At 46.0% G+C, this 17,732-nt stretch overlaps 1 protein-coding gene across 1 annotated transcript; it reads left to right on the forward strand.

The window, feature by feature from the left end:
* Window positions 1-12,094: 12,094 nt before the first annotated feature.
* On the forward strand, window positions 12,095-14,554 carry mc1r (melanocortin 1 receptor). Its single transcript, XM_052152511.1, has one exon. It carries the CDS (start codon window positions 12,598-12,600, stop codon window positions 13,573-13,575), a length of 978 nt encoding a protein of 325 aa, XP_052008471.1. The 5' UTR covers window positions 12,095-12,597; the 3' UTR covers window positions 13,576-14,554.
* Window positions 14,555-17,732: the final 3,178 nt, after the last annotated feature.

Raw genomic sequence — 17,732 nt, forward strand, 5'->3', positions numbered from 1 at the left:
TGGCCTGGACCATCCGACTCGGTTACGCAAATCAGTTTTCCAGGCCCCCGCCTGCCTTCGCGGGCATCTGCTTTACCACAGTACATGGCGAACATGCCAAATCCCTGCGCACGGAGATCGCTACTCTTTTACTCAAAGACACGATAGAGCCTGTCCCTCCAACCAAAATGAAGAAGGGTTTCTACAGCCCTTACTTCATTGTACCCAAGAAAGGCGGCAGCTTACGACCAATCTTTGACCTGTGAGTTTTCAACCGGGCTTTGCTCAAACTCCCGTTCAAAATGCTCAAGCAAAAGTACATCTTAACATGCATCCGGCATCTAGATTGGTTCGCAGCGGTAGACCTGAAGGACGCGTACTTCCACATCTCAATTCTGCCTCGACACCAACCCTTTCTATGGTTCGTGTTCGACGGCCAGGCGTCCCAGTACAAAGTCTTCCCCTTCGGCATGTCTTCACAGAAGTCGCAGAGGCAGCTCTTGCCCTGCTCCGAGAAGCCGGTATCTGCATACTCAATTACCTCGACAACTGGCTCATACTGGCCCACTCCCGAGAGTTACTATGCGCTCCCAGAGACCAGGTGCTCAGGCACCTCAGCCACTTTGGGCTTCAGATCAACCGAGAAAAGAGCAAGCTCACCCTGGTTCAGAGCATCTGTTTTCTCGGCATGAGAAGTTAGACTCTCAGACAGTTTCAATGTCTGCACGTCTCACCAACAAACATGTGCAATCGGTGCTGAAATGCCTCGCCAAATTCAGGCCGGGCACAACGGTCCCTCTATAACTCTTCCAGAGGCTCCTGGGGCATATAGCATCCTCTGCCGCAGCCACGCCGCTGGGGTTGATGCATGTGAGACCACTTCAGCACTGGCTTCAGACTCGAGTCTCGAGACGAGCATGGCACCGTGGCACACACCGTGTGACAATCACCCCTGCCTGCCGCCAGACACTCAAACCCTGGACAGACCTCTGCTTTCTACGGGCAGGTATGACCCTGCAGCAGGTGTCCCGACACGTCCTGGTCACGACTGACGCCTCCAGACTGGGTTGGGGCACCGTGTGCAACGGGCACGCAGCTGCGGGCCGTTGGAGAGGGGCCCCACTGCGCTGGCATATGAATTGCCTAGAGTTGCTGACGGTTTTCTTTGCCCTGCGGAAGATTCTCCCATTAGTTCGAGACAAACATGTCCTAGTCAGGTCAGACAGCACCACTGCGATAGCGTACATAAATCACGTCACGACTCGCCCGTCGTCTCCTCCTATGGACGCAGGTCGCTGCGTGCCACTCACATCCCCAGCAAACTCAATGTGATAGCGGACGCGCTGTTACGACAATGCTTGCCCAGCGGAGAGTGGAGGCTTCACCCCCCAGTCGGTCCAGCTGATTTGGGAATGATTTGGCAAGGCCCAGGTAGATCTGTTTGCCTCCCAAGAGACCTCCCATTGCCCGCTCTGGTATGCCCAAACAGAGGCACAGGTGCTGTGCAAGGTCAGGGAGGATGAGGAACAAGTCACACTAGTGGCTCCCTATTGGCCCACCCGGGCCTGGTTCTCGGACCTCACACTCCTCACGACAGCCCCTCCCTGGCAAATTCCCCTGAGGAAGGACCTTCTTTCTCAGGGGCAGGGCACGCTCTGGCATCCGCATGCAGACCTTTGGAAACTCCACGTCTGTCCCCTTGATGGGACGCGGAAGATCTAGCTGGTCTACCACCTACCATCATAGACATGATCAACCAAGCCAGTGCCCCTTCCACCAGGCATCTCTACGTCCTGAAGTGGCACTTGTTCGCAAATTGGTGTTCTTCCTGAGCCGAAGACCCACAGAGGTGCGCAGTTAGGTCAGTGCTCTTATTCCTGCAAGATAGGCTGGAGGGGAGGCTGTCCCCTTCCACCCTATAGGTGTATGTCGCTGCTATCGCAGCCCACCAAGACGCAGTAGTCCCTGGGTAAGCACGTCTTAATCATCAGTTTCCTAAGAGGCGCCCAGAGGTTAAATCCCTCCCGGTTCCCCTCCTGGGACCTCTCGGTAGTCCTTGCGGGCCTCCAGAGACCTCCCTTCGAGCCACTAGAATCAGTTGGACTCAGGGCCCTCTCTCTTAAGACTGCCCTGCTGATCGCGCTCGCTTCCATCAAGAGGGTCTTGGACCTGCAAGTGTTCTCTGTCAGCGACACTTGCCTGGAGTTCGGTCTGGCAGACACACATGTGATCCTAAGACCGCGACCGGGCTACGTGCCCAAGGTTCCTACCATGCCCTTTAGAGACCAGGTAGTGAACCTGCAAGCACTGCCCCGGGAGGAGGCAGACCTAGCCCCTTTGTTGCTGTGTCCGGTATGTGCTTTGCATACCTATCTGGACCGCACGCTGAGCTTTAGACGTTCTGAGCAGCTCTTCGTATGCTTTGGGGGACAGCGGAAAGGAAATGCTGTCTCCAAACAGAGGCTTTCCCACTAGTTTCATCCAGTGTTTTCTCAGGTCTGAGCCAGTAGAACTCAGTAACACGCTGATGGGCTGGCCAGGTGAATCTCTTGCATATAGCGCCCTTTCCCTCGGTTGAGGTAAAATTGTGCGTTTTTTTCCTTAGGCTGTCCCCGTGTTGTAGCAACTCCCCCTCCCTGAGGTTGGATCTATCACCGCACCACTCCCACGTGTCGCCTAAAAACGTCTAGGTTACGTATGTAACCTCCATTCCCCGATGGAGGGAACGAGACATTGTGTCAGAGAAGTGACACTAGGGGTCTCTTTTGAGCGCCGATATTCACCTCTGAACTATGAAAAAAGGCCAATGAGAGTTGGCAACCAGTATTTGCATGTCCGGCCCCCGGACATACGGGTATTTAAGCGGCACAAATACGGGAGTTCATTCAGGATTTTTCTGAGGAGCCGGAAATGGTCCGGCCACAACAGTGGCTCGGCTCAGCGACGTGGCAGGGGAGACACAACGTCTCGTTCCCTCCATCGGGGAACAGAGGTTACATACGTAACCTAGACGTTCCCCTTCTGTTGCTCTCTCCACGGTGCGTCAGAGAAGCGACACTAGGGGTCCTCTTATAAAGTGCCATGCGCTGAGCCATGTACGTGAACTGCTGATACAGGAGCGAGCAGGTATTCTTACATGCAGAACGACCAACTGTATCAGGCTGCACGTACCCTTCCCCAATGCCCCATTCAAGCCATCAGACTCCTTATCGTTACCCTGGAGGGGGGAACAAGGTGATGGCCGCCAACATGGGAATGGGCCAGCCTGGCTGGGCCTCTTTTCTCTCTATGTTTCTCGCATAGAGCAACTACGGCCGGGGCCCTTACACGCATTGAGGGAAGGGGGTCTAAGCCCTTTAGCAAACTTTAGTGGCAAATACATCACATGGCCTAACTTAGGACCTATGTGGAAAAGTTGGTGCGGTGGTAGATCCAGCCTCGTAGAGGGGGGAAGCATACAGCACAGCAACCGAGGCAGCTGTAACTGCCTAAGGGAAACACGGAGTCCACTCGTGAGGGGACAGTACCGTGGTATTACACACAGGGGGAGTCCGAACAGGAGGCCTTACCTGCAGAGCACCTATACCAGTACAGGGTAGCTTGCGGTACCCGCAGTGGTTTGGGTCTGCGAGTTTCTCCGCAGAACTGCGACCCACGAGGGCTAGGGAGGAGTGAACCAGTGTCCCAAGATGGGATCTCCTGGGAACGACGGCACACTGTTTTCCCTTGGTTTGGGGGAAAGGGCGCTAGGTGCAAGCGGTTCACCCGGTCAGATCGTCAGCGTGCTACCGAGTTCTACGGGCTTGGACATGAGAAAACACGGTACGATACTGACTCAACTCACAGATTATAGAATCTTGCAAAAGTGTTAGGTGTTGCCCAGCCCGCTGCTCTACAGATGTCTGCTAGGGCGGTGCCCCTAGCCAGTGCCCACGAGGAAGCAACACTCCTAGTGGAGTGAGCTCGGACCCGCAAGGGGGGGCACGGCCTGGGTGTGATAAGCCAGGGAAATGGCGTCGACAACCCAGTGGGCAAGTCTCTGCTTGGAGACAGCGTTCCATTTCTGCTGTCCCCCAAAGCAGACGAAGAGCTGCTCAGAGCATCTAGTGCTCTGTGTGCGGTCCAGATAAATACGTAAAGCACGTACTGGACACAGCAGTGAAAGGGCTGGGTCTGCCTCCTCCCGGGGCAGCGCTTGCAGGTTCACTACCTGATCCCTGAAGGGTGTGGTAGGAACCTTGGGCACATAGCCCGGTCACGGTCTTAGGATCACAAAAGTGTCTGCCGGACCGAACTCCAGGCAAGTGTCGCTAACAGAGAACGCATGCAGGTCCCCAACCCTCTTGATGGAAGCGAGCGCGATCAGCATGGCGGTCTTGAGAGAGAGGGCCCTGAGTCCAACTGAGTCAAGCGGCTCGAAGGGGGGTCTCTGGAGTCCTGTAAGGACAACCAAGAGATCCCAGGAGGGGAACAGGTTAGGCCGGGAGGGAATCATCCTCCGGGCACATTTTAGGAACCTGACAATTAAGTCGTGCTTACCAAGAGACTTGCCATTTCATGGTGGGCCGCGATAGCGGCGACATACACCTTGAGGGTGGAGGGGGACAGCCTCCTCTCCAGCCTCTCCTGTAGGAACACGAGCACTGACCTAACTGCGCATTCTGTGGGTCTTCGGCTCAGGAAGAACACCAGTCTGCGAACAGACGCCATTTTAGGGCGTAAAGATGCCTGGTCGAAGGGGCTCTGGCTTGGTTAATAGTGTCTATGATGGCCGAAGGTAGGCCGGCTAGATCTTCCACGTCCCGTCCAGGGGCCAGACGTGGAGATTCCAGAGGTCTGGGTGCAGATGCCAGAGCGTGCCCCGTCCCTGAGAAAGAAGGTCCTTCCTCAGGGGAATTCGCCAGGGAGGGGCTGTCATGAGGAGCGTGAGATCCGACAACCACGTCCGGTTGGGCCAGTAGGGGGCCACCAGAGTGACTTGCTCCTTGTCCTCCCTGACCTTGGATAGCACCTGTGCAAGAAGGCTCACTGGGGGAAAAGCGTACTTGCGCAGCCCCGCGTCCGCTATCACATTGAGGTTGCCAGGGATGTGAGTGGCACGCAGTGACTTGAGTCGCTGCTGACTCCAAAGGAGGAGACGACGGGCGAGCTGTGACATGTGGAGGGAGCATACTCCGCCTTGGCGGTTTATGTAGGCTACTACCGTGGTGCTGTCTGTCCTAACTAGGACATGCTTGCCACAAATTAATGGAAAGAAACTTCTTCAGGGCAAGAGAAAGGCAGTTGATGTGCCAACGCAGCGGGCCTCGGTTCCACCGGCCTGCAGTTGCGCGCCCGTTCCACACAGCGCCCCAACCCAATTTGGAGGTGTCGGTCGTAACCAGAACACGTCGGGACACCTGCTGCAAGGGTACTCCTGCCCGTAGAAAGCAGAGGTCTGTCCAGGGTTTGAAGGTTTGGTGGCAGGCAGTGGTAACTTTCACGTTGTGCGTGCCGCGGCGCCATGCTCGTCTCGGGACTCGAGTCTGGAGCCAGTGCTGAAATGGTCTCATATGCATCAACCCCAGTGGCGCGGCCGCCGTGGAGGATGCCATACGCCCCAGGAGCCGTTGGAAACGTTTTAAAGGGACCACGGCGCCTGGCTTGAAGGAATCGAGGCATTTCAGCACTGACTGAGCACGCTCGTTGGAGAGACGTGCTGTCATTGAGACTGAGTCTAACTCCAAACCGAGAAAAGAGATGCTCTGGACCGGGGTGAGCTTGCTCTTCTCCCAGTTGACCTGAAACCCTAAACGGCCGAGGTGCTCGAGCACCTGGTCTCTGTGTGCGCATAGTAATTCCTGCGAGGAGGCCAGAATGAGCCAATCATCGAGGTAGTTGAGTATGCGTATGCCAGCTCCTCGTAGCGGGGCAAGAGCCGCCTCTGCGACCTTCGTGAAGACGCGAGGGGACAGAGACAGGCTGAAGGGGAGGACTTTGTACTGATACGCCTGGCCGTCCAACACGAACCGTAGGAAGGGCATGCTGAGCGAGGATGTTGCTCTACAGGACTGGGAAGGGAGTACAGGGCGACCCCGCCAGGTGGTAGCGCTTCCGGCGCAACAGCCCTATCCATCCTGGGGAATCTCCGTGTACCCGTGGCGTGTTCCGCCGTCGAGGGTGGCGAGGGCGGATGAGCAAGTGGCGGTGCGACGAGTGGAGAGGGGTGCTCTCCACGAAAACGTCAGCTCATCATGCACCTCCGGGAAGAAAGGAACCGGGGGGGCAAGGCTGTGAGCGGCGCCCAACACCCAAGAACCAGTCGTCCAGCCGTGATGGCTGTGGGGAGGATGGAGGGTTCCAATCCAAGCCCACACTGTTGGCTGCCCGGGAAAGCATATCGGACATCTGTGCATCGGCCTCTTCCTGGGCGTGCAAGCCCAAAGGCGGCAGCCCAGAGGAGTCCTCAGCATCAGAGCCCACGCCCTCCGATGTCGCGGCGAACTCGTCTGCTTCCATCGCAAGAGGGTAGGCAGACTGGCTGTGAGGCGAGTTGCTGCCACCTCGAGCGGGGACGGGAGTCAACGAGCGTGCCGGGGCGTGGGTGGTCCGAGGGGGCGTACCCGGCGGAGCTGCACCCGCTGCCATCCCCGAATCGCCTCCATCGCCAGCCGCATCGTCCTCAATCCCGTGGGAAGAAGGAGCGACGCAGGGGGTGGCTGGAGTGGCTTGCTTACAGTTGTAAGCAAGCCGCGACCGCAACGTTGTCATGGTCATGTTCTCTCAGTGAGAACATGAACCATCCACAAACGCAACCTCGGTGTGATCGCTGCCCAGACAAACGAGACAACGCCTGTGGCCGTCAGAAGCGGAGAGTACTCTAACGCATCCAGGAACAACACAGGGGCGGAAAGGCATCTTGAAAAAGACGCGTCCTTAAAAGGACGTGCAATGCCGCTGTGTTTTGCTCTTTTAGAGGAAATTACTCTTTTAAATAAAATCACTCTTTTATGAAAAAAAGAACTCGTGAGAGATCTTTATTATCTGCGCTGTCGAAGCGCTCAGGGGCAGGAAGTGCTCAGCCGTGCAACCAGGAGAAAGCCGCTGTTGTGCGCCGTAGAATCCAACAGCATGCAGCAGAGGGATAGCAGGAACTCGGTGTGTACACGCAACAGTTTGCAGACACGACCATCGGCTCCGAAGAAATTTTCTGAATGAACTCCCATATTTGCGCCGCTTAAATACCCGTATGTCCGGGGGCGGGACATGCAAATACTGGTTGCCAACTCTCATTGGCCTTTTTTCATAGTTCAGAGGTGAATATCGGCGCTCAAGAGAGACACAACGTGGAGAGACCGAGAGAAGGGGAACACATGTGATGTATTCACCACTTTTACCTCCTCTCCGGGTAGGTGTGGTCTCCGCAGGGTCTTTTCCCCCTGAAAGAATAGGAAGTTGGGTAAGACCCCCCTTCCCTGGATGCATGTAAGGGCCCCGGCCGTCTATTGCTCTATGTGAGAAACATAGAGAGAAAAGAGGCCCACCCAGGCTTGGCCCGTTCCCCTATCTAGGGTAACCAGAAAGACTTTTTTGGGGCATTAGGGAAGGGTACGTGCAGTCTGACACAGCTGGTCGTCTTGGCACGTAAGTCACCTGCCCGCTCCTGTGTCAGCAGAACACGTACACGGCTCATGGCATGATTTAAATTGGACCCCTAGTGTCGCTTCTCCGACACAACGTCGAAGAGAGCGAAAGACAGGGAACGTCTAGGTTATGGATGTAACCTCCGCTCCCTGATGGAGGGAACAAGATGTTGTGTCCTCCCGGCCACGTCGCTGAGCCGAGCCGCTGTAGTGGCCGGACCATTTCCGTCTCCTCAGAAAAATGAACTCTACTATTTACTCGCCTTTAAACCAGTATGTCCGTGGGCTGGGTATGCAAATACTGCCTGCCAACTTCTCATTGGCCTTTTTTCATAGATCAGAGGTATATTAGGTGCTCAAGAGAGACCACTAGTGTCGCTTCTCCGACACAACGTCTTGTTCCCTCCATCGGGGAACGGAGATTACATCCGTAACCTAGACATTGCATACATAACCTAGACGTTTCTCTGGGTTTATTATTTATAGGTATGCGTTTGTGTAAAATTGACATTTTTGTTTTATTCTATAAAATACTAACAACATTTCTCCCAAATTCCAAATAAAACTATTGTCATTAAGAGCATTTATTTACAGAAAATTACAACTGGTCAAAATAACAAAAAAGATGCAGTGTTTTCAGACCTCAAATAATGCAAAGAAACAAGTTGATATACATTTTTAAACCACAATACTAATGTTTTAACTTATGAAGAGTTCAGAAATCAATATTTCAATCACAGCTTTCATGCATCTTGGCATGCTCTCTCCCTCTCTTTCACTTTGCTGTTGGGTGACTTTATGCCAATTCTGGTGCAAAAATTAAAGCAGCTTGGCTTTGTATGATGGCTTGTGGCCATCCATCTTCCTCGTGATAACATTCCAGAGGTTTTCAATGGAGTTTAGGGCTAGAGATTGGACCCCATATCATCAACGATCCGCCACCAAATTTCATAGTGTGTGCGAGACACTGTGGCTTGAAGGCCAGGCCTACGTCTAACCATAAGAAGACCAGGTGGAGGATCTGTGATGATCTGGGGGTGCTTCAGCAAGGCTGGAATCGGGCAGATTCGTCTTTGTGAAGGATGTATGAATCATGCCACGCACAAGGTTAATAGTTGTATCCTGTCATTTTTAACCCACATTATCTCTGAATTTATTACACTCAAAATGAATCATGTATGTCCTGTACTGTATGTGGATGTAAACAGGTCCAACGTGCCCACAGACTGAAGTATTTTTGAGGTTGTTCCCTTTCAAGGCACCACATGATCATGTAATGGTGTTAATGGGTAATAGTGGGTGGAGAAACATCTGAAACGCTGCCCTTGTTTGCTGGTTCACTTTAGGCTACGAGCCGGGTCATGAGGAACATTCATGTGAAGCGTCACCTCTCGCTTCAGCTCAGGACAAACACACCTTCAGGCCACTCACCATCTCATAGAGAAATATAGAGACAGGCAGACAGAATGCAAGTGGAAAATTCAGTTTGATACCCCTAGTTAGTTCATTCTGAATTGACTCAAAATGTCACACTTATTTGGTTATGTCATGACCACTGCCCAAGAATTATGTTATGTTATGAAATGGTGAGTTTTGCAGGACTTTTTAGTATAAGGTTTTAAGTTAAGGTCTTGTATTATTGTAGAACATTATTTAAAAAAATAATGTATGTAAAGAGTAGTGATTATGTGCCAGAAAAACAGGTGAAATAAGCAACTGTTTGCATTTTAAACAACTATTTTATATTCTTGCTACTGACAGTTATGAAAGCATTTGTTTATGCTGGTCACTAAGCCAATACATTTTTAAGTCACAAAATAACTGGAGCTTTGTGATCAACTTTGTATCCTTATATTCCCTCAGATGAAGAGATGCTTGTGTGTGATTGTAGCTATCAGTCATAAATACCCTTGCAGAGGAGGCATGAACAGTCTTTAGTTGTTGCTTGTTTGTTGTTGTTTTTTCTTCCATTAGCTTACAGCATTACTACAGAATGCTGCAGTATATGGCTGATAATTGGAGGTCTTCAATATACTTCATATTAAATTCTAACTGGAGAGATGTTACCTTGATCTTATTGATTGTGCCATTTACATTTATATATGAAAACAATAATTGCCATAAGATTTGTTAGTAATTTCAGCAAACGATAGGTTATTTAAATCTAAAATAGAGAAGTATCTTCCGTTAAACAGTTAAGTCATGATGGACCTTCCTTTGTTGATGTTATGTAAAAAAAGTAAGAAAGAAAAATATTTCCCATCTTATATATGATAGAGGTGGGTGTCCAGCCAAGATGACTTAAAGGGCACACAGCAGAATACTCAACAAGGTAAAAAAGAACCCTATTTATAGATGCTAAAGACTTGAAGGAATCATTGGAACTGGTTAACTTCTCTCTTCGTGAGTCTACTATATGGAAAACATGAATTACCAAGTTTATCAAGATATCCTACAGGATAATGTTAAGGTGGTTGTGCACCAGCTAAAGCTCAGTAGCAGTTAGGTGATGCAGCAGGACAATGACCCTAAACATCTAAATAAATACACTACAGAATGTCTTCAAAATATAAAAATCTACATTTTGGAGTCGGGGACTACGGATGAAAAATAGCCTCTGGCTAAATCCGGTACAATACATGAAATGGACATTTTATGTTAAAAATTGTGCATGGTCCCTACTTAAATAAATAAATGAAAAAAAAAAAAAAAAAAACCCAGTCAGAGCCCAAACCTTAACCCAATAGAGATGCTGTTCACACCAGACATCCTAAGAATATGGCTGAGCTGAAAGAGTTCTTTAAGGAAGAATGGTCCAAAATTCCTTCTGAATGTTGTTCCGGTCTAATCAGCAGCAAATGGAAAAGATTGGTTGTGAATATTACTGCCAAAGCAGGAGTTATTAAATCCAAGGGTTCACCTACTTTTTCCACAGCACGGGGAGTTTTTAATGGGATGAGTTCAATAAAGACATGAAAGATTATAATTGTTTGTTTGATGTTAGCTTGAGCACATTGTGTTTGTCTATTCATGTGACTTTGATGAGCAGCACGTCTGGTCTTTAATGAACCAGAGAGACCTGGTTACACCAGAGAGCACATGTTACACCACTCATTGACTCTCTTCACTGGCTGCCGGTTGATGCACGTATCAAAATCAAGACTCTGATGCTGGAATTCAGAACAGTCACTTGGTCATCTCCAGCATACCTCAAATCATTTCTGCAGAGCTACGTTCCAGCTAGAAGCCTGTGGTCAGCTATTGAGCGGCGCCTTGTTGAACCAACACAAAGAGGCACAAAACACTTTCCTGGACTTTCAGTATCACTGTACCATGTTGGTGGAATGACCTTCCCAACTCCATCTGTGAAGCAGACTCACTCTCACCAAAAAATTGATAAAAACACATAATTTCCATGAGCACTTAACCATGTACTCTAAAACAAACAAACAAAAAAAAAAATATATATATACACACACATTCTTGTTGCACTCTAATCTGTATTGGATGCTACTATTCTGATACTGGTGAAACTTTGTACATGTAAATAAATGAATAAATGTACATGTAAATAAATGATGAAGATGAAATCTTCATTTCAATTGGTCATTTTATGACCAATTAATGCAGAAAACCAGCTAATTCCAAAGGGTTCACAAACTTTTTCTTGAAACTAGTTATGTTGACATTAAATTTAAAGTATTGTCTACAGTGCCCTTTGGGGTGAGATGCTATCTAAAACTATTTTAAACAGCATTTCTTGACAAAAAAAAAAAAATTTTCATCAAATTAACAAGGTTTATTTGTACTTTTAATAATTAATTTGTTACAGTGCAGAACTGGTTAAGTGACATGCTAAAAGCTGAAAGGAGATAGAAATGACAAAATAGCACCAAAATATACACTTTTCTACATATATTCATATGGGGAGGCCAGAGTTGGTTGGCATACTTTTCATTCTTGGTTGAATATCTGTAAAGAAACAAACATTAAGATAACCTAACTACAAGGAAAACTTAGATTATTGGTGAAAAACAAATGCATAGAATGTCACCAAATATTTATTGACTTTTGCCTGTTAATGATTAAATTCATGTTGTGCATTTGTGCCAACCAGCCCCATATTTTATTTTAACAGGACAACAGAGTTCAACACATTTGTTGTGTAAGGATATGAGTAGTAATCATAATATGATTATAGTAATATGATTGTGATTAATATGTTCTTCATTTGTGGTTTGGAATTAATATGAATAATTTATAATTATATAAATCTGTATGAATATATAAATCTTTCTTCTATAAACTTTTCTAAATGTACAAAAAAAAATTACATTAACATTTCACATAACAATCACTTAAGTTATATGAATTGTATTAGCGGCTTGGCTTGAAGCATTTCGATGATAATAATTATAATAATTATACATTATGTAATGTTATTTACAGTATATGTGTATATGTTGGTGCATTAAGTTGGTAAAAAGTGTGTATGAAGGTTATGAATAGTTAATGTATGTGCTGTGATGCACATTAATAAACTTTACTAAGAGGGATACTGTACTTGCATTTGTGTCATGTGGTCGGTTTGGATGGCAGGAAAGGAGGAGAGACAGAAAGAGAAGAGGAGAACATCACAGGAGCAGATAAATGGTCAATAAAAGGCGCTTCTGTTTTCTGAGGATTGTTGTGACCGCTGAGGAGCACGTCTTAATTGTTTCTTAAGTTGAATAATTGGTTCTTTAAAAGGGCTCAGTGATATGTTTCTGGAAAATCACAAAACTTTATGAGGTTGAGAGGTCGGAACAGTAATTCGATTTTGGCGAATTCAACAATTCCCGAATCCAACAAAAGACCGCGAGTCTGCGGACTGGACATCACGAGTGGACACTAGTGCGTGTGGCGCCGGGGGTGGCGTTTGTTTCCCTAAAGAAAACTTAGGCCTACGCCGAGTTGTCGCTGTCGGAATGTGAATGGTGTCTCGGAGGAAAATAAGATGAACGACTCGTCACGGCATCACTTCGGCATGAAACACATGGACACACAACGCTCGTACAACACTGAGGGTAATGCGACTTTCAGCAACACGACGCCCGGCGACATGAACGCCACCACCGGGATCGCGCAAATCATGATCCCGCAGGAGTTGTTTCTGATGCTCGGCTTGATCAGTTTGGTGGAGAACATCCTGGTGGTGGTAGCCATTATTAAGAACAGGAATCTCCACTCGCCCATGTATTACTTCATCTGCTGCCTGGCGGTGTCGGACATGCTGGTGAGCGTCAGTAACGTGGTGGAGACGCTCTTCATGCTGTTAACGGAGCACGGGCTGCTGCTGGTAACAGCCAAAATGTTACAGCACTTGGACAACGTGATCGACATCATGATCTGCAGTTCCGTCGTGTCTTCGCTGTCGTTCCTGTGCACTATCGCAGCGGACCGCTACATCACCATCTTTTACGCGCTCAGGTACCACAGCATCATGACGACGCAACGCGCCGTAGCCATCATCGCGGTTGTGTGGCTCACCAGTATCTCCTCCAGTTCGTTATTCATCGTGTACTACACCGACAACGCGGTCATCGCCTGTCTCGTCACGTTTTTCGGCGTGACGCTGGTGTTCACGGCGGTTCTGTACCTGCACATGTTCATCCTTGCGCACGAGCACTCCAGACGCATCATGGCGCTTCACAAGAGCCGCCGGCAGGCCACCAGCATGAAGGGGGCCATCAGTCTAACCATCCTACTCGGGGTGTTCATCATCTGCTGGGGCCCGTTCTTCCTGCACCTCATCCTCATCCTCACCTGTCCCACAAACCCGTACTGCAAGTGTTACTTCAGCCACTTCAACCTGTTTCTCATCCTCATCATCTGTAACTCACTCATAGACCCGCTCATTTACGCATACCGGAGCCAGGAGCTGCGCAAGACTCTCAAAGAAATCGTGCTGTGTTCCTGGTGCTTTGTGATGTGAGATATGTTTGTGGAGGAACATCATGAGAGACTGCACTTCACGCGCTCAGTAATCTGGGACGAGACTTTTACTGTTCGATTGATTGGCACGTGTAGCCTTTTTGATCAACTTTATATTTTGGAGTAAGTTCTATTTCTGATGCACTGAGATCATGGCTCATGTGATACAGTAAATAATGTCACTCAAAGGACACATTTCAATTACTCGTTGTTCAAAAAATTTTAAATGTTGAAGATACATTAAATTTTTCACAAACACTTTTGCTGAAATGTATTTGAAAATAACCAGTCCCTATTGATGTAGGACAGTTTTTTCTGAAGCAGCTCGTTTTTATTTCTGGGACAGTTCAAATAAACATGGATAAAGTGTTGAAGAAGTAAACTGGTGATGTAGAATACCCCATATTTATATGTGCTGCCTTGAATTCAGTCAGTCATTTTATCTGAAACAAATGTGCAATATACACTGGGGGTTCATGAAGTGTTTGTGTCATGAGACCAGCTACAATCCAAGAAACTGCAATCTAATGCAATGTAGGTAGCTAATATACAGTATACAATGAATCTTGCATCTTTTACTAAAAAAGGACTCTAGGCCTGTAGGTGTTTTACTAGTCATTGTTCTTCCACAAATGAATTGGCAATATATTCAATTTCCTATCACAGAACACATCTGCCATTACACACAAACTGTAAACGAAAACAATTTACCATTAGCAGTGGTACATATATAGACACTGAAAGTGAAACATATTTAAAGTCAATAAAAAGCTGTTTAAAGATGAACATTAATTGATCAATGTCTTTAATATTGCAACAAGAAGATATAACGGCAGTAAATTATTATTACATTATTAAAGTAAATGATGTACTGTTTGATTACAGTTTTACAAGCATTATTCATATGTGAAATCCTTGATGTTGAACAGTAATGTGTGCTCAAGAAATCCAGTGCTGCTGTTTGCACAATAACAATAAAACCCCACAATATCATCTGATTGTTTTTGACTTGATTTGATTTATAGTCCATGTGTGATTCTTTTAAACAATCTGAATTAGTTGAAATATGTGGCCATGGCTTAAGTGAATCTTGAATGTATTGTCTGCTTGATCAAAACTCTATATAACATATTTTTAAAATCAAAGTTGCTGCATTCATTTGGTCTGCCACTCTTTCTTTTTTGGATGAGCCTATTGTCGCTTTTTCAAGTCATGTGGTAATCCATTAGATACTCTATCAACTGTTCATTCATTTAGTGTAATTAAGGCCCATCACAAGTTTTTCCACGTGTTTGAGATGAGGCTTTGGGCAAGACAACAAATTTGAGTGATGTATTTGGGGAAATCCTTCTTTATTCTGTTGAAAAATCCTACATAGGGAATGTATAAAAGACATTTGCAAAGCATGACCAAATAGTGTAGCCTTTTCCAGATCACACAGACTGGCTTTGTTACTTTAAAGGGAGTGCTTGACTACATATCATACATAAAGCAAAACTTTGCACAGAACAGTTTAAAATTAATCATGTAAGATTTAACTGGCAGTGGTCTATCAATCATATGACTGGTCAGATGACAAAATATTATTACATGTCCGTGATAAGTCTTGCACTATTGCATTACTGCTTAAATGGTTAGTTCACCCAAATTCTCGTTCATTAAAATTCTCTCATCATTTACTCACCCTCATGCCATCCCAGATGTGCATGATTTTCTTTCTTCTGCAGAGCACAAAAAAAGATCTGTAGGAGCACAAAAAATGATCTGTAGGTCCTTACAATGCAAGTGAATGGTGGAAAAAACTTTGAAGCCCAAAAAGCACATACATGCACCATTTAAGGAATCCATATGACTTCAGTGGTTTAATCAATAGTCACGTTCACGCATACAGCTTTTTCCAGAAAATGATCTACAATTTCCAGTTTAGTATTTCTTGGCAGCTGAAAGGAACAGTTTGCGATTTGCCATGTATTCTCAGATGTCTGTGCGAAAACGTGGGTTCATCACTGTGGTGAAATGTGTACATATTACTGTGCTTTTCAGCCTCAGATAGCATCTCCGCCTTCGGATGCTAGTGACAGCATTTTGTTCTCTGTAGTTCAACAGTCACATTTGAAGTCGTCGCATATGGTGTTGTTAAGTTATGTGCAAGTGCATAAATGAAAAATATTCCCAAAAAAACTGAAAAAACATCAACATTACCGACCGCATACGTTGAGTTACAAAATCATACCCTAACATGTTTTCAAACTAAAAGCCCACATCTCCAGCACAGCCATGTTGAGGTGATGTCCTGCAAACAACGTCACATAGTTAATGACATTTAGTGCTGATGTTTGAATGATAGCAAAACGGAAAAAAGACGGAAAGTAGTTTCATGTGTGAACAGCACATTTGGTACATTTACAAGTAAAGGCAACCCAATGGTTTCCCTGTAATTTACCTGGTTGCATGTGTGAAAGGGGCTATAGTCTTCTGAATTGATCCAATTCGTTTTGGGTGAGAACAGACCAAAATTTAAATTATGAGAATATTTTTGGGTAAACTATCCCTTAAAATATGTGTATGTAAGCATTTAACTATAGGCTTTTATTTCAGTATCACAGGACTCTGTCTGCATGTAATAGCACATTTCTGTATGGGTCCTTCTTCATAAGATTCATCACAAACTAGTTTGAGTAAGTATGCTGGTTTCAAAAGCAGTATGGTGAAATAAATGACTGAGAATGCTGGACATGTTTAAGAGTCATATCATCATACATTTTTGTCAGTATTATTATTATTTTATGGGTTACAGTTTCCTTATCCATAGGATATCCTTATTTTCTTTATCCAGTTGTCCACTTTGAACCTCTTGCCACCCCGCTTACACATGCATGGATGTTGTATTTTGGCTTCGATTTACAACTATAAACTGACTGATCTCAGTTCAGGAGACTCTGTACTGTCAGTAAAGGGTTGAACTTTCTATGCACTGAGTCATGTGACAAAACAACATGCCGCCAATCACAGCGGAGTTTGACTTTGGGAGAAACAAAACTACATCTGTTCAGACACCTTTTTACATTGAAACCTGTTTGAGTCAAAAGATTAGAGTCCCTATTTTCATCTGATATGCCATTTTTTAAATTGAACGATTTGTCATGAAATGCGATGCTGTTAAACACAATATACACTAATGTGTTCTTTAGCGCAAATCTTAAACTTATGTGGACATAAATGTTTAGGAGAACTACTTGCTGTTGAATTTTTTTTGCATGTTTATTAGGTGCTACTAGTTACAAATCAAAAAGATAAATGAAAAATGTACACAGCAGTCATGCTTGGGTCTCTGGAGGATCATGTCAGGGTTTTTTTGTGCCAACACTGCACCAAAATATAGTTTTTTGTAACCATTTTCCACCCTGTCTCTGACACTTACAATTAAATACCCCATGAAAATGTTGTTGCTTTTAGGGCATGTCTAGGTCTATATGCTAGTGTACTTCTAAACGCTGACAAAATACTCTTTCAACACACATGATCTAGGGTCATTCCAAACTGAATTTCCAATAAGAATGACTGAAAATGTGAGTTCCGAATGCCCTCCAAAGCTCACACAGTGGCGGGTAATTGTCTTCACAAATAAGGCATAGGGATGATCTGAAAAGTGTGCTTGTTTTACTTGTCGCTGTTTTACTGCTGTGCCTCTAAGATTTCTATGTAAACGGCCTCTTCACATGTGAAACGAGTAAAGCACTTTGCTGCGAGATGCGGGTTTGTTGTCGAGTTCAGTATAGTTTTTGACTGCTGCATTTTTCAATAACAGCCTCTTTGTCAACTTGTGTGACATTGTTATAGATTCGTAAAATAATCTGTGCTGAAACTGTTCAGATTAGACTGAAATGATCTGGATTCTTGTTGAAAATAAACTAACAATGTGATTCTTCAGAAGAATGTATAGAGTGGCAGGTGCTACAAACACACACACAAACCATTTCAGGACGAGCCATATGGCAGCTCAGTTTAAATTATTTTCATAGCACAACAAACCCTTTATCTCAAAAGATCAAGCAACATTTGATTCCTCATGAAATGATGTCAGATAAAGAACAAAGTATTTGAGAGACGTGAAGGGTACATGAGGGCTCACCTTTGGGAACTATGAGTCTGGACAGA

This window comes from Xyrauchen texanus, chromosome 21, assembly GCF_025860055.1.
Source record: "Xyrauchen texanus isolate HMW12.3.18 chromosome 21, RBS_HiC_50CHRs, whole genome shotgun sequence".
NCBI classification, from domain to species: Eukaryota; Metazoa; Chordata; class Actinopteri; order Cypriniformes; family Catostomidae; genus Xyrauchen; species Xyrauchen texanus.